The 27,061-nt window shown below is 36.4% G+C and overlaps 1 protein-coding gene across 1 annotated transcript in view; it reads right to left on the bottom strand.

The window, feature by feature from the left end:
- The window catches only part of SLC2A13 (solute carrier family 2 member 13), a 427,729-nt gene that overhangs the window by 326,490 nt on the left and 74,178 nt on the right, over positions 1-27,061 (bottom strand). The window contains exon 2 of the mRNA XM_060024584.1: positions 18,941-19,100. Within this exon, the coding sequence (XP_059880567.1) occupies positions 18,941-19,100 (160 nt within the window). The remainder of the gene's footprint in view (positions 1-18,940; positions 19,101-27,061) is intronic.

Consider the following 27,061-nt stretch of genomic DNA (forward strand, 5'->3'; position numbering starts at 1 on the left):
TGATAGAAATAAATTACCATGGCTTTGTAGAGACCAAATACACAAGAGATCAGGTAACTGGTTTATGATGGAGAGAGGGTAGGAGCAGACCTGGGTCATACTTCACCTCTGGACACATTAACCACAAAACCCTGATCAAGTTACATAACATTTTAATGCACAGATGACAGTGTCCATTTCATTGAGCTGTTGGGAGAATTAAGTGAAATCATTCTTTTGGTACCTAAGCACAAAGAGAAAGCTCAGCAAAAAATGTTTTTACCTCCCTGACCTTCTCCCCTCTCAACTAATTCAATGCAACTTTTCTATTCCAGCTATATCATCCACCCAAACTTTTAGTAGGCAGCAGTAACCAGTTTCTTGAGGAAAAACTGTTCCTCCAATGATATGCATACTGGAGAATAAGAAGAATAAGTAAGAGTTTGCTTTGCTGTGATACTGATGAAAATTTTAACATGAGACTAAGAGAGGAGGAACTCTATACTAGTTAAGGCACTATTAGACTTACCAAGAGTCCTCTAAATCCAAGGAAACCAGGAACCAGATGAATGACAAGAGTACATTGACAAACCAGGCAGGCAATCCCCAGACAGACAAGCAGCCCCCTATTGACATGGGGGATCTCATAATTATAAACCAAATCAAGGGTTCTAAACCCTGGCTGCACATTAGAATCACCCAGGAGGCTTTTAAAACACACCAGTGTCCAGGGCCCACCTACCCCAGGGATTTTGACTAATTGCTCTGGGCTTCAAGCTCAGGGAATTCTATTTTCTTAAAAGCTCCCCAGGTGCTATCAAGGCTGAGAACCACTGATCTAAGTGTTCTAAAACTCCAGGGGGTGAAAGTGAACAATAAGCACCCAAGGTTCACCTTAGAGCAAACATCATTTACCTTCTGGAGGCCAGAGAGCACATCAGCTGACAGAAGGGGAAATGAGGCTGACTCAATCAAAAATGCCAAGCCTTCATGAGTTCTAAAAATTTTTAGAATATTCTTTAGCATCATGATCACTCACAGAAAGATACCTTTTAAAACTTTCTAAACTGAAGTTAACAAATGAGCTATTTTCTGGTACAACTAGCAGTACCAGCACCTGCCTACCAGAAAACTAAGGAGGGGACCTCAAATAGTAAGCAATACTTTCAAATTGTGTGTTTGGGCCACCTATCAACAAAGGAGACAAGCCGGGCTTCTTCACCTCAGATTAGGCCTTCCCAGTGTCAGGAACTGAAACTCTGTAAACCAAACATCCCTCATTCCTGGGTGCCTGCCCTCCCTGCTGTGGCTGAGCAGACCTGCTGAGCTGCTGCCATCAGATGGCCTGTGCCTCACACAAAACCAAACAAGTCCTTCATTGAACTGAACAATTTACAATCATTCTTGTTTTAAAGGAATCATATTGCTCTAACCTATGAAACAAAAGACAAGTATCTTCGAATAGATGGCCATTTAAGACACAGAATTTTGCAGTTCATAATTGCCCCTCTCTGAACTGATGATAACATGGTTATCTGAAAACATAGTCAACAGATAAACATGTTTCTTATCTCTAGTAGTTCCACAACAGTGATGATTATGTTCCAAATACATGAAAATCTACTTGAAGGTCAAACTCAGCTTGAACAGCAAAAGTAGTAGCTAACACATAGCACTAGTTACTATGTGCCAAGCACTGTTCAAAAGAATTAAAATACTTTAACTCATTAATCTTCGCAACATCCCTATGAGGTAGGTACCATTATTATTACCACTTTAAAGACAAAGAAATGAGGCACAAAGAAGATACAGAACTAACATGCGGTGGAACTAGGATTAAAACCCAGGCTCCCTATAATAAATGTTTATTGTAAGTCAAGCTATAATAAATGTTTCATGATTACTTGATAATTATTCTGCAGAACTCATAAAAGGGGGCATAAATTTACCTCAGCCTCATGTTTAAGGACCGCTTTAGAAGTCTGTTGTTCACACATCTCTGTGAAATGCAGTAAAGCCCTGTGGCAATAACAGGGGAAAGGGCTGCTGGGTGCAGTCCCTCCCAATCTTGCCAAACCCTGCATAGCACCTGACACTTAGCACCCACTGGGCTAGGGAACTGCAAACTGGATTTAACAACACGGACCCACTCGTGGCAAATGGGACATTCTCTTACCCTCAACACCAGAGTGCTTTTATGAAAACAGCTGACTATTAGTTAAAAGAAAATATATCATTTGTAAGGGTAAACTTGTGGTGCTCACTTTGAACACTATGCCAAAATGAATTTTGATTTCATTTTTCTTTAACATACACTGGTAAACTTTTCATATAGGAAAAATTTAGATAATAACACAATAGATAGTTTAAAAGATGTTTGAGGGCAAAAAATTTTGACTTGGGATTTGATCCTTTTAAAATGTTTTATATGACAGATGTGATAGATCTAAAGTCGCTTTTGTCTACACTTTGTTTTCCAATGTCTGCCCTCCAGGGCTTCCCTGGTGGCGCAGTGGTTGAGAGTCCGCCTGCCGATGCAGGGGACACAGGTTCGTGCCCCGGTCCGGGAAGATCCCACATGCTGCGGAGCGGCTGGGCCCGTGAGCCATGGCCGCTGAGCCTGCGCATCCCGAGCCTGTGCTCCGCAACAGGAGAGGCCACAGCAGTGAGAGGCCCGCGTACCGCAAAAACAAAAACAAAAACAATGTCTGCCTTCCAGAGGCCGCCACAAAAGGAATTGTGCTGGATTGAGGAATTGTATCCTGCGTCACGTTCTGTTTACTTCTCTTCTCCCCTCTATTCTTTTTCCTCCTTAAATTCTCAAATGATGGGAAAAGGTTGCCAATGCCTTATAATGCAAGAGCTATACGATTTACGGTTTTACTTGAAAGTCAAGCTGTAACAGAAAGACTATCATAGCTAAGGGAACTGTATTACAAAATATTATATTTAAAACAAATTGTATAAAATTATTTTTATGGCTCTTGAGGTGCTGAATTCTACTAAGGGAAGACATTTTCACTCTGAGGAGCACAGTAAAGATTTTTTGGACACTGCAGTCATTTAGCCAAATATCCTCCTAATAGGCCATGATAGCATTAATGTGCAATTCAATAATCACTTCCTTACCTGTCTCTAGACCTCGTGTTGTTAAAAGTATACATTTTTAAACCAAATCCTCATGTTACATTTTTCTAGTCCTAGAGAATCTTGATATTTTTCAAAACAGTAAGATGAGCTCAGTCACCATCTCTGAAACTGTCCTGGGTACAGGGAGGATTTTTAGCAATATTCTCTAATAATATCTCATACTATCTTATAATAAACCGAAAAAAATCAAATGACAAATCTGTATTTGTTATTCCAATAGTTTTACCTCCATCCTCTATCTTCTAGCTTGCATTCTGTTTATATCTATTTGCTATTAATTTGGAAATCAAGAATGGTTAGCCCATTCTAAGAGCACAAATCAATTAGAGGAATACTGTATCATAAATACTAAGCATAATGCTATGCTTTATTCTTTAAAACTCTACAGTTTCAAATTGGCATTCTTTCACATATAACTACGAAATAAACTTTAAACCTTGTTTTCCTGAAACATTTCATTGAAAATAGAAAGGGTTAACAGAGTAAGTAAATTCTTTGAAAATGTTACTTTTTGAAGATTTACTGTGTTTGCTTTGAAAGCTAAGGCTGAACTTGCCATCTGAGATGTTATTCAGCTGTTTACCCAGCAAACATCTGAATGTGAGTTAAGTACCAAACTCTAAGCCAATCATTAAGCAATTAAGCATCATGAATGAACTTAACCAGAGAGAGTGCATTACTGTGTAAATCCAAAAACATCTCCCCAAGCTCAACTTTCCAATGATCTCTATCATTATACACTTTTTAAGTTTCCCCTTAAAAAGGCATAACCCCATCCCTTCAAACCACATCCAAGAACACTGTCCTACAGCCCTATATCTAGAGCTACCCAACTTCGTTGTTCAAGAGTCCTACAGATTTTGAGTTTTTTCATAAACTTTAAGTAACAATCACATGAGTAATGCATTTACTCCGAGATCCCTATTCTTGGATTTACAAAAGAAACAGCCACCTTTAAATATCAATGATAAAATAATTACTCGATAGTCATCAAACATGAATTGTGATTTATATATGTTCTTCCTTAATGCAAGTTTTAAATGTAAGAAGATAACACTGAATTTAACTACCTGCTATAGTTACAACAACTTACTTGATAATATATTTAAAATTTTTTCTTCATCACTCACAAATCCATTTCAATAGATAGGAAATTAAAATAAGAAAATACTGCCTAAGAAAGGCTACAAATGAACTTACCTACAAAACCGAAATAGAGTTACAGATGTAGAAAATAAACTTATGCTTACCGGGGGTTAAGGGGTGGGGGAGGGATGAATTGGAAGACTGGGATTGACACATACACACTATGATATATAAAATAGATAACTAATAAGGACCTACTGTATAGCACTGGGAACTCTACTCAATACTCTGTAATGGCTTATATGGGAAAAGAATATAAAAAAGAGCAGATATATGTATTTGTACAACAGATTCCCTTTGCTGTACATCTGAAACTAACACACATTGTAAATGAATTATACTCCAATAAAAATTAAAAAAAAAAAAAGAAAATACTGCCTAATTGAGACCTCAGGCTAATAAGTTAATTTTCCTCTGCCATTAAGGGCTATGTAGAATATTAACATCAATGACTGATACACTTGAAAATCTGATGGCAGTTAGAGAGCAAACAGGAGACACAAAGCTGTGGGTACATAATAAAAAAAAAAAAATCAATGTGTCAAGTTGGATTCTTTCAAGTAAAAAGGTGATGTGATACATCACCAGCAAATGAGAAATTTTTATGTTACCTAGTAAACGAGTCTATGTAAACTGTTAAAAAATTCATAGCCATAAATGTAAACATATATATAAGCCAAAGAAAATATTAACTATCTACATAATAAGGGGAAAATCTCTCAAAGTAATTTGATATCAGTACATAAGGCAAATGGCTTGGCCGAGGTTATTTAGTGCTGTGGTCATAGCAGAAGCAGCAGGATATACTTGCTTTAATAAAATAAGATTAGATGCTATTTAAATAAATAATGTGGTATTTTGCAGAGATATTAGATAGTTTTAAACAACATGGCAAAATGCATTAAGATGTACAAAACTGACAGTATGAGTGCTGAAAATAATGCGCGCACAACCATACCTATATACATACCCTTTTCTTTCCAACTCTGAATATCTTCCATATGCAAAGCTCTATGTTTGGGATTTTGGAGATACAGAAATGACTAAGAGATATGCCCTTGCTTCAAGGAGCTCATACCCAGTAATCATGGAACAAAATTGGATTATGTAATTGCTATGACTGAGATTTAGGCACAGTGTAAGAGTAAGGAGAAAAGTTATTTCAACAGAGGATATTAGAAAAAGTGTCATGGCAGAAAAAAACATTTAAACTATCACTGACCATTGCAGAAAAGGAATATAATGGAGAGAGCCAACATAAGGTTGAAATTAACTTTTTTTAGGCAAAATTTGCATATAATAAAATGAGATCCAAGGTGTACCATTCTGTGAGTGTGTGTGTGTGTGTGTGTGTGTGTGTGTGTGTCCTTGTAACTACCATCCCAATCAAGAAAAACAGAACATTTCCATCATCCCAGAAAGTTCCCTCATACCTTACCCCCTTCCAGTCAATCCCCACTGCCTTAGACAATCACTGATCGAATTTCTGTCCCCATAGTTAATTTTGCATATTGATGAACTTCATATGGAATGTTAGAGACCATACTTCTTTGTATCTAGCTTCTTTCAATCTTGTTTTTGAGATACATCCATTCTTTCTGATCTACCGATTTATCAATCCTTACCAGTCTCATTGTTTTAGCTTTATAGTAAGTCTTGAAATCAGATAGTGAATCATCCAACTTGTTCTTCAAGATGGTTTTGGCAATTCTAGGTCCTTTACTTTTCTGTAAAAATTTTAGAATCTACTTGTCCTTTTCAGTGAATCTGAATGAATGTAAGTGGTGATAGCGGACATCTCTGTCTTGAATTCCATCAGAAGGGAAAGCATTCAGGCTTTCCCCATTGAGTATAAAGCTGGCTGCAGGTTTTTTTGTAGATGCCCTTTATTAAATTCAAGAAGTGCTCTTCCATTCTAGTTTGCAGAAAGGTTTTATCATATATAAAGGTTATTCTGTCAAATGTTTTCCTGCATATATTGAGATAGATCCTTTAGTAGGTTTTCCTCCAATTTCAACATGGTGACTTGCGCAAATTAATTTTCATATGGTAAACAAACTGACTTTTCTGAGAAAACTGCCTTGGTCAGTTTATATAAAAGGATTTATTATTCTTTTATATATTATTGGGTTTGATTTTACAATATTTTAAGGATACTTTCAATCTGTGTCTAGAATTTTCTTTGCTTGTAACAACTTAAGCCACTTCTAGAACTAACAAGCCATGAATCCGAACTACTGCCTTTCCCAGTGTACTGGAATCTCCATTACTACCAAAAGTGCAGCCCATCCAGGTCACTGCTGGTCTTTAACAGTCTCAGAAGGACAGAAACAAAATTAAGTAACGTGTATTCAGCAGCAATTTCAAGAAGAAGAGCCTCATTCAATTTGTTATAGGAATGGGTAGCCCTTAGGTATAATATCTAACATAAAATGTATTGGAGTCTGTTATGATATACTTTAGTATTTAACATGTACTTATGAATTACTGAGAATCTATGTCACTATTGAATGTACTAAAAAAAAACTGGACAATTAAATGAAGCATGACTAATTTCACACACAAAAAAAAAAAGCCACAATATTAGTTATGCTGGCCTCAAAACTCAGCTGGGAAGTACTCCTTCTATCTCTATTTTCTTAAAGCTTTTGTTTAAGCTTGGAGCTATTTATTCTCTAATGTTTTACTTAATTCACCAGTGAAACCATCTGGGCCTGAAGTTAGCTTTTCAGGTAGGTTACTAGCAATGATTCGACTTAATAAATATAGGAATATTCAGATTTTCCATTTTACCTTGTGCTGGTTTTTAGTAGAGTTGCGATTTTCAAGCAATGTGTCCATTCCATCTAAGTTGTTGACTTTATTGGCACAAAGTCGTTCAAAGTACTCCCTCACTATCCTTATTATGTCCATAGAAATGATGTGCTTTTACTCCTGATATTGATAATTTGTGCTTTATCGTTTTAAATCAGTCATAATCAGTTTACCAATTTTATTAGTAATTCCAAAGAACCAACATTATTTTTCTATTGTTTGTCTGCTTTGTATTACATTGACTTCTCTTCCTTATTAACACCTTTTGTTTCATTTGGTTTTAATATGCTCATATTTTTCTAGCTTAACATGAAACTTAGATCATTTGACTTCTCTAATAAAATCACTTTAGCTATATATTATGCTCTAAGCACAGTTGAAACGGCATTCTACAAACTTTGATATATTTTATTTTCTTTGAACTCAAAACTGTTTTCTAATTTTCCTTCTGACGTCTCCTTAAATCCATGAGTTATTTAGAACATGCTGGTTTTTTTTTTTTTTTGCACTACGCAGGCCTCTCACTGATGTGGCCTCTCCAGTTGCGGAGCACAGACTCCGGACACGCAGGCCCAGCGGCCATGACTCACAGGCCTATCCGCTCCACGGCATGTGGGATCTTCCCGGACCGGGGCACGAACCCGTGGTCCCCCCGAATCGGCAGGCAGATTCTCAACCACTGCGCCACCAGGGAAGCCCCTAGAACATGCTGCTTTAATTTCCAAATATTTGAAGCTTTTCTGGCTGTTTTATTGATGTCTAATTTAATTCTGCTATGGTCAGAGGACATATTCTATAAGACTCATTTTTTAAATTTATTAACATTTATTTTATGATTCAGGATATGACCAATTTTACAGAATGTCTGATGTGAATTTGAAAAAGAATGTGTACGATGCAGCTGTTGGGTGTAGCTATCCACAAATGTCAGTTATGCCTAGGCAATTAAGAGTGTTTTCCAGTTTTTCTACAAACATTTTTTGTCTAGTTGTCCTATCAGTTGCTAAGAAAAGAGTTAAAAATTTTCCCAATATGAGCCGGAATTTGTCTATTTCTTCCTTTAGTTCTGTAATTTTCAAATTGTGATAAAGTATACAAAATAAAATTTCCCATTTTAATCATATTTAAGTGTATAGATCTGCAGCATTAAGCATATTCACAATGTACAACCACCATCTATTAATTTTTGTTTATGCATTTTGAAGTAAACTATACATTCTTTATCATTTTTAATTCTGATGAATCGACTCTTTTATCATTATGAAATGTCCTCTTCATCTCTGGTAATACCACTTGTCTTAAGGTCTACTTTGTGTGATTATTAATATAGCACACAAACTTTCTTATACTTACTGTTTGCATAGTCTATCTTTTGCCATCCTTTCACTTTTAACCTATCTATTGCATTTTACTTGAAGTGTATCTCTTTTACACAATATAAATCTGTGCCATGCTTTTTGTACACAATAATAATTTTTTATATTTCATGTTACTGTTGCTGTAACTGGATTTTAAGTCTACCATTTTGCTATCTGCTTTCTATTTGTCCCATCTGCTATTTATTTTTTCTTTCTTCTTTTTTTTAATATTTATTATTTATTTTTGGCTGTGTTGGGTCTTTATTGCTGCATGCGGGCTTTCTCTAACTGCGGCAAGCAGGGGCTAATATTCGTTGCAGTGTGCAGGCTTCTCATTGCCGTGGCTTCTCTTGTTGTGGAGCATGGGCTCTAGGCCTGCGTGCTTCAGTAGTTGTAGCACGTATGGCGCAGAGCACAGGCTCAGTAGTTGTGGCACACGGGCTTAGTTGCTCTGCGGCATGTGGGATCTTCCTGGACCAGGGTTTGAACCTGTGTCCCCTGCATTGGCAGGCGGATTCTTAACCACTGCACCATCAGGGAAGTCCCTATTTATTTTTTTCTTGCCTTTGTTCAGATTATCCAAATATCTTAAGTATTTCATTTTAATTCTTAAAATGGCTTCTTAGCTGTATCCTTTTGTAATCTATTCTAGTGATTGTTCTCAGGATAAGACATGCATCTTAACTTATCAGTCTACCTAGAGATAACACTGCAAGTCTTCACAAACATGTATAATTCTATTTACTGACCCCAATTTTTCTGCTATTATCATCATATATTTTATAACTTATATACATTATAAATTGCACAATAAATTTAAATGTAAACAGTCATATGTCTTTCAAAAAATGGAGAGAAGAAAAAAACAAATTCCTTTATATTTGGTCTCTTATTGATAGCCACTACTTTTCCTCCCTACTGCAGCTGGATGAGCTTTCATCTAGTGTCATTTCCCTTCAGTCTGAAAATTTTCCTTAGCATTTCTTATAATGCAGGAGGTCTAGTGGTGACAATTTGTCCTAACTTTATTTGAAAATGTCTTTATAAGCGTAATCTTGAGGTTTGCCTATATTGACCAATTTTTCTTTCAATTATGGGTCACATTTTCTGTTTATTTGCATATCTAATAATTTTTAATGTGTTTTGAGTATTATGGATAAACTCTGGAGACTCTAGATTTTGTTCTCTTCTGAAGAACACTCACTTTTTTATTAGGCACCTTACATCTGTGGAAGCTTGGTTTTACACTTGGCTAGTGTAAATCTGTTTTCAGTTTTGGCTTGGTCTTAGGGGAAATTCCTTAATCACGCAACAAGTCTTTACTCCTAAGGCTGGTGCTTCTTTGATTTCCGTGGAAGCTCAAGCTGTTGGCCCCTCTAACCTGGCAGGTTTCAAATTCCAAGTATGTCCTTCCTCCTATGGGCAGGAAATAAAATCTGTCTCATCTTTCACCGTCTTCTAACTGTTGCTTTCTGCAGGCTCCACGGAATCTCCCCTGTAATATTCACAGTTCAGGGATCTGTAAAACATTTGTAGCAAATTAATATTCAGATTTGGTGGCTTCCTCCTCTCTGGGTCATTCTTTTCCTGGATTTTGCCCCTTAAATTTCAGTTGCTCTGGCCATCCCAAACTCTAGCCACTTATACCACAAGCCAATAAAACTGTAATTTTCTTCTTAAGTTCTCGCTGCCCAGCATCATGGATTGAGGGCTGCCCTCAGAGAAAAAGTCATAGGTGTATATCTCACCGTGAACTGTTCCCTTCAAGGATCAAATCCCCCTTCAGTTTCTTGGTACTGGAGCTCTCCAATGTTTTGAACATTTTTTTTTATTCTGTCTATGACTTATAATGGTTACCTTCAGGGGACGTTAGTCTTAACGCCAATCAGTCTCATTAGCAAACTATATTAACTTTTCACCTGGAAAATTCAGACAGTTGAACGTGGGGGCGATTTTTATTGCCAGCTTTATGCAGGATAGAGACCCAACCTAAGATTTTTCTGGAGATAACAGCAAACAATACCTAGGAACACTTAAGAGTCTATAAGTATGTTCACAGCTACTAAAACTCATTTGATCCTCACAATAACACTGTACAATTGCTGAAGCATTAGCTAATGAGGATGTCAGTGCTTAGATAAAGCAACGTATGTGTTGTTAAAGCAAGTCTCAACTCTCTTCTGTCCACTATACCTTTACGATAAACAGTCATACATATATCTTGTATCTTAATTCTGTCAATAATAAAATTACAAATATCTTCAGTAGTAAGATATTTACTTGTTAACCAAATCCATCTATCTTAAAATGGCCAATGTCATAAATAATAAGAGTACTTTCCCTGGCATAAATTTGTTTAGAAATATCACCCTCTTTTGAATATGATTCTGAAAATCATCTTATTGGCATGGTTTTTAAATTATAAAATATTATGGGGGAGAGAAGCTCATAAATTTTCTAATCTAAAGTAATGTTGATTTTTTAAAATTATTTTCTAAGACTGTCAATAAACAAACCTGAACTCAATGTACTGTTACAGAGTGCAATGGATTTAAAGTTCTATTCATACCTGTTAAGACTAGCCTTCCCACTTCACTCTCAAACTCCCAAATAGTAATCATGGCCCTCCCAGTAGCCACTCTAAACTTCTCGCCATTGCCCAAACGTGACTGGCTCTTTTACACTATAGGGCCTTTGAAAATTATATTTCACCTAGAGTTTCCCTCTCCCTCACTCTGCCTCGAACTCTTTTATTCATAAAAGACTCAGCTCAAATATCATTCCATTTTTGAAGCTAAGTTATTTATTCCCCGAGAGCTCCCATAACACTATCATTTACTTAACATGCTGACGAAAAGCCTCTCCTTCATTAGTCTGTGAGGTGCTTGATTGCTTAAGGACAGGAACATTCCTTATTGATCTTTCTATCTCTAGTATCAAGTACAACAGGAGTATGTAGTAGGTGCCAAAAATTTTTTTTGAATGACTGAATGATTTCCATACTAACTGATGTCTCCAAGAGTACCATGTCAGTACCTCACACCAATACTCTGGCAGTACTCTCACAATAGGTTCCCTGAACCCACCCAAGAGCCAAGAGTTCCAATAAATTCTGGACCTCACTGCCATGTTAATCACTGGCTAACATTATGGCATGAACTGCTTAAAAAGTAATAGCTTCCGTTTGTCTGTAGATAAAATTTCAAAACCTCCAGCCTAGAATTCATAGACCTCTACAATCTGCCTCCAATCTACCATGTACATCTTAACTTCAGTTTCAAGCCTGCCCTCATCCATCCTACTCTCTGTCCTCATTTTCACCTCAGTCCACATGAATCCTGCCAATTCTTCAAAGCTCAGCACAAGTCTCACATTGTCCATGAATTAGCCTGGTGATACTCCAGAAAAATATCTAATATAGATGTAACTAGCACTAATACCTTGTGCTTTTCATTCAACACCTGTATTACCTCAAATTTTCCTTCTTCAGCTGAAAAAAGAAAAACAAAAGAACATCATGTGAATGATGAAACATGCAAAAATACCCAGTATACTTTGCAATCAGCTGTATACAGTCTAGTGAGGTGGAATAAGATAACTGTAATTTAAAAAAATTAAACCTGAGAATCAGTAAAAGTAAATATAAAGGAGAATTCAGCCCTTCTATAGATATACCATTCTTTTTAATATAAATCGCATGATGATTTATGTAATTATAAATAGAGGAACACTCATTTGAAAATCAGCTCTATCCGAGAGAGAAGAGCAAAGAATGTCCTGGGGCCCAGAGAGGTACATTATTTTGAGGGATGTAAATTTTCATAGGCTCAGAAACTAGTTTTCTTTCTCTGATTTTTATGCTCAGTAAGAAATATTTAGGATTAATAATTTAGTTTTTCAGCTACCTGCAAAGATATCTATTCCCCAGCATAAATTAAAGAATTGGTATTTTGGTTTATAATCAATATCTTTTTACTTTGGTTAAGAGTCTCTTCCCTGGAGCCCAGTCAATTTCAGCTAAGTTCAATAAACATTTAGTAAGCCTTTACTATGTTCCAGACCCTTTCCTAGACCTAAAAATGAGTACAAGGTCAAAACTGGTTCAAAAAAATGGTGAGTATAAAAGTGAAGCCACGTACAAAGTATTATGAAAAGGCAAAGGAACAAAGACAGTTTCACATGATATACAAGCAAAAGATTTAAAAGAGGAACAAGAACTGAAACAGTAAAGCAGGACAGAGTAGAAAGACATTATAGGCAAAGTGAGCAGAAGGAAAAAAACAAATATGAAAAAGCAAGATGTGAGTAGTGTATACAGTTTATAGGCATAAACCTATGTTGTATAAAGAAGGAAGGAAGGAAGTAATAATGAATTTAAAAATCTAGGAAAGCAGGCATGGATTGGATAATGAAAGGCACTACAAGCCGTGATGAAGAGACTGATTTTTTTCCTGTAGGAAATGGGGAGTCTTGGAAGCATTTTAGCAGTGGCATGTCCAGATAAGTGTTTTAGACCGATAATGGTGGTGGTGAAGTTCGCTTTACTACATGTTTATAGAGTGCCAAGCTTTAACTCGGCAATTAAAAAAAGAAAACCATGTGCCATATTGTGAAGCAATTATACTCCAATAAAAATGTTAAAAAAAAAAAAAAAGAAAACCTTTCTTTGCCTGAGGTGTAGTGAGTAAATCTCACTATGTTCAATAAGCACAATTCAAAAATATAGCACAGAAAAGGGCAAACAGTGATAAAACGTCGTCATTTAGTGTTAACTACCAAAGTAACTGTCATCTTTATAAGCACTATAATATATTAGACAAAAATAAAATCTTTCTCAATATTACTAGTCATCAGGGAAATGGAAATCAAAATCACAACAAGATGCCACTTCATACCCACTGAGATGACTATAATTGAAAAAGAGAGATAATAATTGTTTACTAGGATGTGGAAAAACTGGAACTCATACATTGCTAAATGGGAATGTGAAATAGTGCAGCCACTTTGGAGAACAATCTTGCAGTTCCTCCAAAGGTAAACATAGTTACCATATGACCTAGCAATTCTACTCCTAGGTATACATCCAAGAGAACTGAAAATATATGCCCACCCTAAAACTTGTACACAAATGTTCAGAGCAGCATTATTTTTAATAGCCAAAAAAGTGGAAACCACTCAAATGTCCATCAACAGACGAATGGCTAAACAAAATGTGGTATATCCACATTACTTGCCAATAAAAAGAAATGAAGTACTGACACATGCTACAACATGGATGAACCTTAAAAACATGCTAAGTGAAAGAAGCCAGTCACAATGGACCACATATTGATACTTGAAATACCAAGAATAGGCAACTCTATAAGGAAAAAAAGTAGATTAATAGTTGCCTAGAGCTGGGAGGAGCTGGGAAGTTGGATGATGACAGCTATGGGGTACAAGTTTTCTTTTCAGGGTAATAAAAATGTTCAAAATTTGATTGTAGTGATAACTGCACAACTCTGTAAACATACTGAAAGCCACTGAATTGTACATTTTAAATGGGTGAATTGGTGTATTAATTATATTTCAATAAAGTTATTTTTAAAAAATTAAACTTTACTGATATTTTCAAAATCCTTATTTCCTCTTTCTTATGGAGCCCAATAATATTCTTCTCAGTATAGTAGTAATATGACACTACAGTGCTACAAAAGTATCAGTAGGCAATCTTCTACTGGCAATTTTTTCTAGAAAAGCTTATCTTTCAACAGTTCAGCAAAAAACAATTTATTTCTATGACATCCAAACAATAAGAGAACAGAAGCTTTGACCCATCTGACACAAAGGGTGATTTAGTCTTTCAACAACCTGAACATCTAAGAAGTTTTTCGGTCAGTTTCATCTTCTGTATATATTAATCTTATCACTATCATAAAAATTACCAGTAATCATATTTTAGACTTTAAACACTTAGAAGCAGAATGAGGAAAAAGGTGGCTACATTTCAACTAAAAAGAACTGGCTCTAATCTACGCCATGTAATAACCATATGGTCTCAGGCAAATATTTAACTTCTCTGAGCATTTTTTAAATCTACAAATAGGGAATAATACTAGTTCCACCAGCCTCTCAAGGTTTTGGTGAAGATCAAATGATATTCACTAACAGACTCTAAAACTGTTCATCAGTGTAAAGTGAACTAGTTAATCTGGGACACTAGGTATATAGTATGACATCAAATGTTAGTAACTTAAAGTAGAGTTTCAGACAAATCAAAGTCAAAAAGGCAAATGAAAAAGAAACAGGGTTTCCCTGGTGGTGCAGTGGTTGACAGTCCACCTGCCGATGCAGGGGACACGGGTTCGCGCCCCGGTCCGGGAAGATCCCACATGCCGCGCAGCGGCTGGGCCCATGAGCCATGGCCGCTGAGCCTGCGCGTCCAGGGCCTGTGCTCCGCAAGGGGAGAGGCCACAACAGTGAGAGGCCCACGTACGGCAAAAAAAAAAAAAAAAAAAGAAAGAAAAAGAAACAAAATGTTAACATATTCAAACTCTTGGAATGTAGGGAACATTTTACTTCATGATACATGAAAATATGAGTATGAGAAATAAATTTTTTTTTTTTTTTTTTTGCAGTACGCAGGCCTCTCACTGCTGTGGCCTCTCCCGTTGCGGAGCAGCAGGCTCCGGACGCGCAGGCTCAGTGGCCATGGCTCATGGGCCCAGCCGCTCCGCGGCATGTGGGACCCTCCCGGACTGGGGCACGAACCCGCGTCCCCTGCATCGGCAGGCGGACTCTCAATCACTAGGCCACCAGGGAAGCCCGAGAAAGAAATTTTATATGAAATATTTAAAACCACATTTCCTTAGAACTTTTGGAATACATGGCCACAAAGTGATGAATTATCTATTGTTATAATCATGAGTAAGTTATAATTGCTGACAATTCTAATGTCGATGCTTAGGTAAAACTCCAATTTTCACTTGCTTGTAACCACATTCCTATGAGTCCAGGAGTCAGATGAGGTAAACACAAAGCTAAGGATGCTGAAAAATAGAAGAAAATAGTACACAGAAAATTCACTTGTAAGAAGAAAAGTAGACATATTTGCATGTATACACAAATAAACATGTATTTGTACAAAAACTAAGTGGATTCAAAGTGATCTGCTATGTTAATGCACTGGTCTGAATACTAGCCCAAGTTTGTTTTCCATCCTCTTATTTTATTTTTTCACCCCTGGGTTCTCCAATATTATGGGAAAAATTCACACAGGTGTGCTACTTCACTTTACTGCAAATATCTGCCTCCAACATCAGCTGGGATCTCATGGTTATTTGGAAACTCATTTTTGTCTTTAGTCTTTTCCTTCTTGTACCTTCTATGGTAGATATAAGCATTTAACATTTTTTTTTCTCTAGGCCTCTGCCCTAGCACCTCCAAGCCACAACTTTACTGGTTAACAAACCAGAGGTCTTAGAATGTGTTTCCTTCAACCTCCCTTACAATTTACCTCTAGTAGCACCCATCTTCTATGCATTCATCAGAATAGTAAATAACAACATGATTCATCATTTATTGAGTATCTGCCATGTGCCAAACACTGTGCTGAGTACTTTATATACAATAATTAATTTAGATCCCACAATAACCTTACAAGATAAGCATCTTTGGTCACATTTTTTACAATGACAAAAGTGAATTTCAGGGGAACTAAGTAACTTGTCCAAGGTTTGTAGCTAATTACTCACTGAAAACAGATTTAAATCCAGCTCTGCCTATCACTATGTCACCCTGCCTCTCAAAAGTATTCTAATGCCTATCCTAAGACCTCCACTTCTGCACAGGGATACTAAATTCATAACTTATTTTCACTACTGTATCTTTCTTTCTTTCCTAACCCAGTACTGAGAAAAGGTACCTATATTGCTATATTTAAGTGGTGTTGGGAAAACTGGACAGCCACAAGCAAAAGAATAAATCTTATACCATACACAAAATTAACTCAAAATGAATTAAAAACTTGAACAGAAGACCTGAAATCATAACACTCCTAGAAGAAAACATAGGCAGTAAACTCCTTGAGATAGGTCTTGGAGATAAATTTTGAATCTGAGAGCAAAAGTAAAATCAACAAAAGCAAAAATAAATAAGTGGGACTGTATCATACTAAAAAGCTTTTGCACAACAAAGGAAACCATCAACAAAATGAAAAGGCAACCTACTGAATGGGAGAAAAAATTTGCAAATCACATATTTGATAAGGGGTTAATATCCAAAATATATAAAGATTTCATATAAACTCAATAGCAAAAATGCAAACAATCTGATTAAAAAATGAGCAGAGCATCTGAATAGACATTTTTTCCAAAGAAGACATTCAGATGGCCAACAGGTACATGAAAAGATGCTCAAAATCACTAATCATCAAGAAAATGCAAATCAAAACCACAATGAGATATCACCTCACACCTGTTAGGATGGCTATCATCAAAAAGACAAGAGATAACAAATGTTGGTGAGGATGTAGAGAAAAGGGAACCCTTGTGCATTGTTGGTGGGATTGTAAAATGGTGCAGCCACTGTGGAAAACAGTATGGAGGTTGCTCAAAAAATTAAAAATAGAACTACCGTAAGGTCCAGCAATTTTACTTCTACATATTTATCTGAAGAAAATGAAAACATTAATTCAAAAAGATACGTATATCTGTATTCCCATGTTCACTGCAGCATTATTTACAATAGCCAAGATTTGGAAACAACCTAATTGTCCAACATTGATGGATGAATTGATACAGAAAATGTGGCATATATACACACAATGGAATATTATTCAGTCATAAAAAAGAGTGAAATCTTGCCATGTGCAACATGGATGGACCTCGAGGGCACTATGCTACATGAAATAAGACAGACAGATAAAAACAAATACTGTATGAGCTTTCTTATATGTGGAATCTAAGAAAAAAAAGCAAAATAAAAAAGCAAATAAATAAAAACCCAAGCTCATATATACAGAGAACAGACTAGGGGTTTCCAGACGTGGTGGGTGGGGGATGGGGGAAATGGGTAAACTCTTTTTTTAGTTTAAATAAATTGCTTAATTTTTACAATTAATAAAATAAATACATAAAAATAAATTGTGATACTTGGATTAAAAACATGACTCATGTAATTTGTATGTTTTCATTTAAAAATGGATTTTTAATAAAAGCAGATATATATTTCTATATTGGTTACATTAATAAAATTCCTTAACAAAATGTAAATAGATAATTTAGATCTTAAAGCTATGTGGGGCTGAAAGATTAACTGACTTCCATTGAGCTTCCAGTAAAAACACAAAATATCAGATTACGCTGGTAACAAGCTATCATCTCCCACTTTCTGTTCTTCTACAGAGTGGAAAAGAAAGATGAAGTTCTTGCCTCTTCAATTTTTCAGTAATTTCTCACTTTTTCGGAGATTCATTCCTTCAGAGGTAGAAAGTGGTTTAGCAACATATGCAGACACAGCTAATATTTTAAAGAAATGTGTCCTCCCTTTAATGGTCCTGACAAACATACACCCTAACTGCCTTCAGTGAGTTTTCTCACATGACTTTTAACAAAACTTCATCAGCCTAAGTCTTCAATAGCTTCGATTCATTGTGCTGCTTACATATGTAAGTTTACTTCCCTACATCCACATAGCAGCAAACCCTTTTTCTTCAGCTGTTAAGAACTAACTTCAATAGTTTAAGCACCATGCTAACACACCAGAGTCTGTCTTGTGGAATATTTTCTCTCCAGCACCTATGCAGAGAGTATAGGGAAATTTTATTAAAATTTAAAACCCTGGAAGGGTTACATGAATCTGTTGTTTTGAATACCATGAAGTATATCAAAATCCAGAGCCCATAGTATCTTTAAGCTTTAATATAAGATCAGTTTGTTTTACAATATTAGGTTTGAAAATATTTTAAAGCAGTTTTCAAAACATTTTTCTCATCTCTTTTGATTCAAAGTAAGCCAAATAATGATCATAAATAATTTGTGTATTTTAAGTTTTACATATATAACATCTTTTTATATAACTAAACCTGTACCTTTAAAGACTGAGTTTTCTTTCATTCAGATTAGAACGTAGCTACCTAAATTCCAAAAGGATGTTAGTTATATCTACAGCTCATAAACAGCTTGTCAATCACTGATACAATTCAAAAACTCCATGCATATTTATTGCTGCATTCATTTTTAAACAAATATTGCAAAATATTACACACAGTGTGAGCAACGTCACCTAAATGCTAAAACACCCTGTAAATATCAATTCTTAATGGTAGGTTCCTTGTCTATCATTAAAATAAATATCAGCTTCTTGTCCACTTTCAATTTTGCTGAACGCCATCATATAAATTAGCTATAATGATACAAAATACCCTATATTTTTTCTATCATTTCTCAAGTTTTTTCCATCCCCTAAATACTCATAATTTATTTGAAAATTAAATATAAGAACTATTTACAGACCTCCATCCATCTTTCTGGAGATAACTGAAGGCTCCATCGACAACACTTGCAAAGAACTGCCCTCCCGTGATGAAGAGGGTATTAATGGTGACTAATCGACCTCTTAAATTGGGGGGTGAGACCTCAGCGATGTACACTGGCACTGTCATAGAAGCAATGCCTATAAAGGAACAATAAAAAGTAAACATTAGACATTTATCCAAGATTTCTGTTGTCATAGATATTAAGACAGATTAAGACATACACACACATATACGGGCTTAGTTTTCTACTTTAAACAAAGGTTTACCACATATTTAAAGATTCTGTTTATAAGTAGTGACTACTGCAGATAAGATGTGCGATACCAATCTCTGAGTATCATTTTTCATATTATCACTTGAAAGCCTACAAACGAAAGTACCCCTAGAGATCTCAGATAACTTTAGAATGCATGTCAGTATGCTTTATAACTTTTTGAAAACTAAAAATAGGAAAATGCTCTCTAGATAGAATACAATTATTGAAATATTGTTGGTCCATATGGAAATGTAATCAGACAATGGTGAGAATAAAAAATTATCCCAAAATACATATTAACTATTCAAAGTCATCATTTCCAGTAGACACACCAAAACTCGTAATTGGTTTACTAATTAGATGTCTATACATTAAATCACCTTACTCAACTGGCTAGATGTACATTTCAGAAACAGCTTACAATGGATAGTAACTTGGGAATTTACAGTCTTCAAAAACAGATGATCTTAACCATAAAATAGATGGTTTTGTGGATAATGTGTATTTGGTTATATACGCTTTAAACTTTTTTCTATATAAAATTAATACAGCATAATCTATGGTGGCAATTCTCAAACTTCACGGATCACTAGAATCACGTGTGTGTCTTTTTTAAAAAATGAAGATGCTACAGATTCAATGCAATCCCTATCAAACTACCAATGGCATTTTTCTCAGAACTAGAACAAAGAAAATTCACAATTTGTATGGAAACACAAAAGACCCCAAATGGCCAAAGTAATCTTGAGAAAGAAAAACGGAGCTGGTGGATTCAGGCTCCCTGACTTCAGACTATACTACAAAGCTACAGTAATCAAGGCGGTATGGTACTGGCACAAAAACAGAAATATAGATCAATGGAACAAGATAGAAAGTCCAGAGATAAACCCACGCACATATGGTCATCTTATCTTTGATAAAGGAGGCAAGAGTATAAAATGGAGAAAAGACAGCCTCTTCAATAAGTGGTGCTGGGAAAACTGGACAGCTACATGTAAAAGAATGAAATTAGAACACTCCTTAACACCATACACAAAAGTAAACTCGAAATGGATTAAAGACCTAAATGTAAGGCCAGACACTATAAAACTCTTAGAGGAAAACATAGACAGAACACTCTATGACATAAATCATAGCAAGATCCTTTTTGACCCACCTCCTAGAGAAATGGAAATAAAAACGAAAATAAACAAATGGGACCTAATGAAACTTAAAAGCTTTTGCACAGCAAAGGAAACTGTAAACAAGATGAAATGACAACCCTCAGAATGGGAGAAAATATTTGCAAATGAAGCAAGTAACAAAGGGTTAATCTCCAAAATATACAAGCAGCTCATGCAGCTCAATATCAAAAAAACAAACACCCCAATCCAAAAATGGGCAGAAGACCTAAATAGGCATTTCTCCAAAGAAGACATAGAGATTGCCAACAAACACATGAAAGGATGCTCAACATCACTAATCATTAGAGAAATGCCAATCAAAACTACAATGAGGTATCACCTCACACCAGTCAGAATGGCCATCATCAAAAACTCTACAAACAATAAATGCTGGAGAGGGTGTGGCGAAAAGGGAACCCTTTTGCACTGTTGGTGGGAATGTAAATTGATACAGCCACTATGGAGAACAGTATGCAGGTTCCTTAAAAAACTAAAAATAGAACTAGCATACGACCCAGCAATCGCACTACCGGGCATATGCCCTGAGAAAATCATAACTGAAAAAGAGTCATTTAGCATAATGTTCATTGCAGCACTATTTACAATAGTGGAAGCAACCTAAGTGTCCATCAACAGATGAATGGATAAAGAAGATGTGGCACATATATAAAATGGAATATTACTCAGCAATAAAAAGAAATGAAATTGAGTTATTTGTAGTGAGGTGGATGGACCTAGAGACTGTTATACAGAATGAAGTAAGTCAGAAAGAGAAAACAAATACCATATGCTAACACATATATATGGAATCTAAAAAAAAAATCGTTCTGAAGAAGCTAGGGGCAGAACAGGAATAAAGACATAGACGTAGAGAATGGACTTGAGGACATGGGGAGAGGGAAGGGTAAGCTGGGAGGAAGAGAGAGAGTGGCATGGACATATATGCACTACAAATTATATAGAAATGTAAAATAGATCGCTAGTGGGAAGCAGCTGAATAGCACAGGGAGATCAACTCGGTGCTTTGCGTCCACCTAGATGGGTGGGATAGGGAGGGTTGGAGGGAGGGAGACGCAAGAGGGAGGAGATATGGATATATGTATACGGATAGCTGATTCACTTTGTTATGCAGCAGAAAGTAACACACCATTGTAAAGCAATTATACTCCAATAAAGATGTTTTAAAAATAAATAAGTAAATAAATAAATAAAAATAAAATAAAATGCAGATGCATTCACCTCACCCACCCAAATCTATTAAGTAGAAAACTACAGAGGTGGGAGATGAGCCTGTCTTTTAAAAATCCTACAAGTGATCCTGATGCTCACCACATATTTAAAAAACTACAGTTCTATGGTATACAACTTTGAGCCAATCCTAAATTATTTCTTAAGAGAAAATCTTTGCCCTGCTGGCCATATCTAGCTCACTTCCCAGTGGCACTTCCAATTTCTAGATATGTCTGGTTATTTAACATAAATCTAACATCTAATCAACAGTCAGCAAAAGCATAGTGAAAAAAAGGATTATCTAAAGTAATTAAATCTTTTTATATTTGTAGATGCTATAAACAGATACCCAGTTTAAGCAAGAACATCAATGGGTTGCATAATAGACCCATGTAAAATTGTTTTTAATGAATTGATCTTTACGATGTCAAAAAATAGCCTGCTGCTGGGCTTCCCTGGTGACGCAGTGGTTGAGAGTCCGCCTGCCGATGCAGGGGACGCGGGTTCGTGCCCCGGTCCGGGAAGATCCCACATGCCATGGAGTGGCTGGGTCCGTGAGCCACGGCCGCTGAGCCTGCGCGTCCGGAGCCTGTGCTCCACAATGCGAGAGGCCACAACAGTGAGAGGCCTGCGTACCGCAAAAAATAATAATAATAAAATAAAATTTAAAAATAGCCTGCTGCTATTGAAGGTATCAGCACTAAGAAATCCTGTGGCTGTGTTTTCTGTACAAGGGCTGAAAAGTTGCCATTTACCATTTACCACATTCCGACAAAGGAGAAACTCCTCTCTAGTCTCAGCAGCTGCAATAGTTGTGTTTCTCAATAACTGACTTCTGTTTGTTTATGGGCACTATAAATCACATAGCCATCTTTTATCTCCCTTTTTATGTAGAAGTTAGAGAGGCACACCTCTACCAAGTGTTTTGGACTCCATGGTATTTATTCTGTGAACTAAATTCCTTCCTGATGCCACAATCATCTCCAATTTCATCTATTTTAAATATTTTTTTGCTATATATTTGTTTGCTTTGTTCAAAGGTAGAACAAATAAACAGATCAAGAAGATTTATTTAAATAGTACATATATCTACTACTGGAATATTCACTGTATTGTTGTAAAACTACTGGTAAGCATTTATTGAGTTTGCACACAAGTCAGACCATTAAGTCTCAGAACTATATACTCTGTATTTTCTACCCATGTTATTTGCTACTGTAGTGCTTGTCGGTATATGGTGATGGTGAAAAAAATCATATGATTTTATGAATTTCATAAAATAATAAGCAAATATTAGTAGACAAACTATGAATAGTCGTTATAAATGAATCATCACCTAAACTGCTGAAAGTTTCCATCTGACTGCTAATGAATTTAATAGCACAGACTACTCTAAATCGACTTTTATTTAACTTGGAAAGAGGAAACATTAGCTGCGAATGTTGACCTGTTAACTGTATATTCTTTTTAGTTCTTTTATGATTAGAACATCTCAATGAACTTTCAAAATCAGGTAACAGTAACTGATTAGATTTCTTTTTCTGCTTTGGTCTGGCTGTAATTCAGCTGCTCTCTTTAGCCAGAGATTTTTACTCAGCCACCTAGCAGGGGACTTGAGCATGGGAAATCAGCACGGTAGTTTTAGGCAGCACAAGCTTTTCACAAAGCCCTTAGATTTCACTTGATAGCAAACGCAGAGATGTCCTCAGGCCCTTATAAATGTTGATTATTAAAAATAAATACCAGAAAATTGAAAAGTAAATGGCAAATGGAAAAGACTAAAAAACTATAAAAACTCACTGGATTTAGAGTTGGAAAGAATCCCAAAAGATCTGTCCAAGTGCTCACACTGACTTAATGCTGTTACAACTGCCTACATCCCATTAGATATTACAGATGGACTGATTATTTTATTTAATCGTCAGAACATCCCTATAAAGGACATATAATTATCCCCACTTTACAGAGAAGGACCTTACCCCAGGTCATACAGGTAAGTAGAAACAGAATTTGAATCAAAGATTCCAGAACTCAATTTTGAAAGCACTATGAGTACAGTGACTGTCCCACAGAGGTGGGTAGGCTCCGGAAACAGTGGGTTTAAATTCCAGCCTTGCCACTTACCATCTGGCTAAGTCTGGACAACTTATTTAACCTTTCTGGGTCTCTAGTTCATTTATAAATTGGAAGAATAAAAGTAACTCCTTCATAGGAGTTGAGATGATTCAATAAGTTAGTAGCGTGAAAGAACTTAAAATTGTGCCTAGCACACAGAAAATAATCAATAATGTCAGCAGTTATTTTTATTATTACAATACCTCTACTTATGAGTATGCCAACTTTTTTGATTCAGTGTGACCTTGTTAGGTGCTGGGATTATCAAGATGAGAAGTAAACAAAAACACTGCCCCTGCTATAAAGGAAGCCACATACAGCCCTACTCACAAAACCATGAAATCAAATAATTTCAAAATACCATGGTAAGGGACACAGTGCAGCTACACATTGGTTTCTATTTTGAGGTGCTGACAATGATTAAGTGGTAGCTAGGAAGGACTGGGAAGACAATTCTGCAAAGAAGAGCACGGGCTTAAAAAATATGAAATCAATTTTCTCAGGGGTAAATAGAGTGTGAAGCAGAATATGTATGGAGATGAGAGACAGACAAAGCCCAAATCATGGAAGAAGTATCCTTTAATGAGCAAGTGCTCAACTAATACTTGATCTGAGCTGGGCACTGTGCTAACCACGAGGGATGAAGTGCTACAGGAGAGAGCACTTCATCCCTCGTGGAGCTTAGGATCTATTGTGCAAAATATGTGGGAACAAGTAATTCGATTTCAAGAGCAATGGGTCTCACCGAAGGGACTGGGCCCAGCCTGAGGAGTCAGAGAAACCTTGGATGAGGAGGTTGGGGGGCAGGGTGGAGGGTGAGGAGGGTGAAAGATACTTTAGACAACCAGACCAGCTTAGACAAAGGCCTTGAGGCATCCTGTTGAGGAAGGGACTATTTTTAGAGACATAAGCAGAGACCAACCAGAGTATACAGGATCTTAGAGGCCATTATTAAGGGCTTGGTACTCAGAAACCTTTGAACAGTGTAAAGGAGGAAAAGGCATGATCAGATTCATGTTTTTAAAGGATCCTTCTGATTGGAGTATGGAAAACGGATTGCTGGGGAACACTGAGTTCAGTGGCAGCAGTAGATATGGAGTAAAATGGAGAGACTCTAGAAGTATGTATTCAGTATCGAGGCTGAAGAGAACGTGAATGGAACTGTGAAGGAGAGGAAAAATTTGAGGATGACGTTCAGATGTCCGGAATAAGCAACTAGAAGCACGATAGATACTTTGCATGAAGATATTAGAGGAGAAGCAAATTTGTGTGGAAGATAGTAAGGTCAAGTTTTAGACAGGCTGAGTCAGAGGTGCTCTGTGAAATATACAAGTAGAGAATAAGTAGAACACTCCACAAGTACGCTGGGAATATAGATTATTTACATGTAAATGTTCCCAGCCTCCTCTTTTCTCCTACCCAAATAGGAGCCTTTGCCAAACTAACTAACCTTTCCTTCCTCTCTCATCCTCAAGCGAGAATCTGGTGTTTGTCGCCTAGTTCTGGGGCTGTTATAATGCTAGGCAAAAAAGGATGAAGAAAACATGGGCCAAAGATCTGGTTTGTGAGAAGTTCAAATGAAAACAGACTGCAGGGAGTTGTGAGTGAGAGTTTCAGGCTCAGTATGGAAAAATGGGAGCCCATAACACAGGGACTGACTGAGGTTGGAGTGGGGGCGGGAGTGGATAAAAGATTTTTTGAAATATTGCTGAATTATAACCTCCATGCTATTATATTCTTCGAGACTCAAGTAAGGAGTAGTATTACTATTTAATTACTTTTAGTTGCTGGACTGTATTTCTTTAAATGCAATTCCAAACTGAGACTGGACTGGGCCCAGTGGAGTCTGGGAGTTATACAAATACCTGGAGCTCAAAAGATGGTTCTGTGTGGATGGTACATATAGCGGAAACCATGGGAAGGATGAGATTTCCCAGAAATGGAACCCGAGAAGAATGCCTAGAACTGAGTCCTGAAAAATTCCAATATTTAAGAAGGAAGAAAGAAAAGAAGTGACCAGCAAGCATCTACCTTACCCTTGAATACTACATTATTTTCTACAATCTTTTTATGTTACCATTTTGTATTTCATGTAAGGTCATCCTTTCAGTAGGTAGGTGGGACAGGTATCATTCACTATCCCCTTAGGAAAGGTAAAGAACCCCAGCCTCAGAGGCAGACAATAAGAAGGTTTCATAAAGTCCCATAGCAAGTTAACATCAAAGTGGATCTCATAGACTCACATCCCCTAATCTTTGTAATGTGTCACTGGAAGATGGACTGCCATGCCTCTGTTTCAAATGTGACCCTTTGGAAATTTCTCAGGAACATTTTATTTTTGGCCCTATTACCTTAGTGAGCACGTATGAACTTCGAAGGGCAGAAGAGTCTGATCTCTTCCCTGCTCCTACTACCTGCTATGTGACTTACTGCCAGCAGGTGTCATGTTAAAGAGCTCAGATGAATTAGTAAGAAAAATGAGAACTGAATGTGATTTACTGTATAATTTCAAGCTAGACAAGTTTAAAGTCTCCTTTCATAAAACTGCCTTATGAAAACGGAGAACTATAAAAGAATGCCAATGATCAGGAAGAGTAGTAGAAGGCTTCATGTTCACTACTCACATTTGTCCAATATGCAAATGTTAAGCACAGGCCCTGTTAACTCACTTTGCTGTCAATAAAACCACCTGGCAAGTCATCATTTGTGGATTTCTAAACATGATGTCTACTCTGGAAAAACCTTCAACATTAAGGCTATGTCACCCCAAAATCTCCTTTCCACTTTGGGGAAACAACAAAGCTCACTATTCTTATGAAGGACAGTTAAGTAATATTGTATGAGATCCTGCAAATTAAGCATAAGTGCTTCACAAATGGATGTAATTAATGCTATTTAAAGTTTAGGAGTATTCTATAAAGCGTTTTTGATTTCTGCCCTATTCAAATCACTAATTAAATAAAATAAATATCTCATAAAGAAAGAACAAATTCTTAATTATCCATACTAAACTCATGAATTGAAATTAACATAAAGAATGTAGTGGTACAAGTTCTTGTTAATAGCTTATTAGAGTAAATACAACCACAAAAACCTGTGTTGGTATTGTTTCTGAATATTTTTTAAAAGTTTGATTTCTAAGAAAATAAAGAGGTCTACATCAATGAAAACTCATTATCATGTTTAGCTTGAGGCGCCTCACCAGAACACTGTACCTCAGGTACTACAGCGCAACCCAATTCAACCATTCTCATACTGCCAAGCTGATTCACCATAAATGGCGCCATACTGATTCACCATAAATGGCACAAAATGCTCTTGAGCTCAAAAGTTG

The sequence above is a fragment of the Delphinus delphis genome, chromosome 11 (genome assembly GCF_949987515.2).
Source record: "Delphinus delphis chromosome 11, mDelDel1.2, whole genome shotgun sequence".
NCBI classification, from domain to species: Eukaryota; Metazoa; Chordata; class Mammalia; order Artiodactyla; family Delphinidae; genus Delphinus; species Delphinus delphis.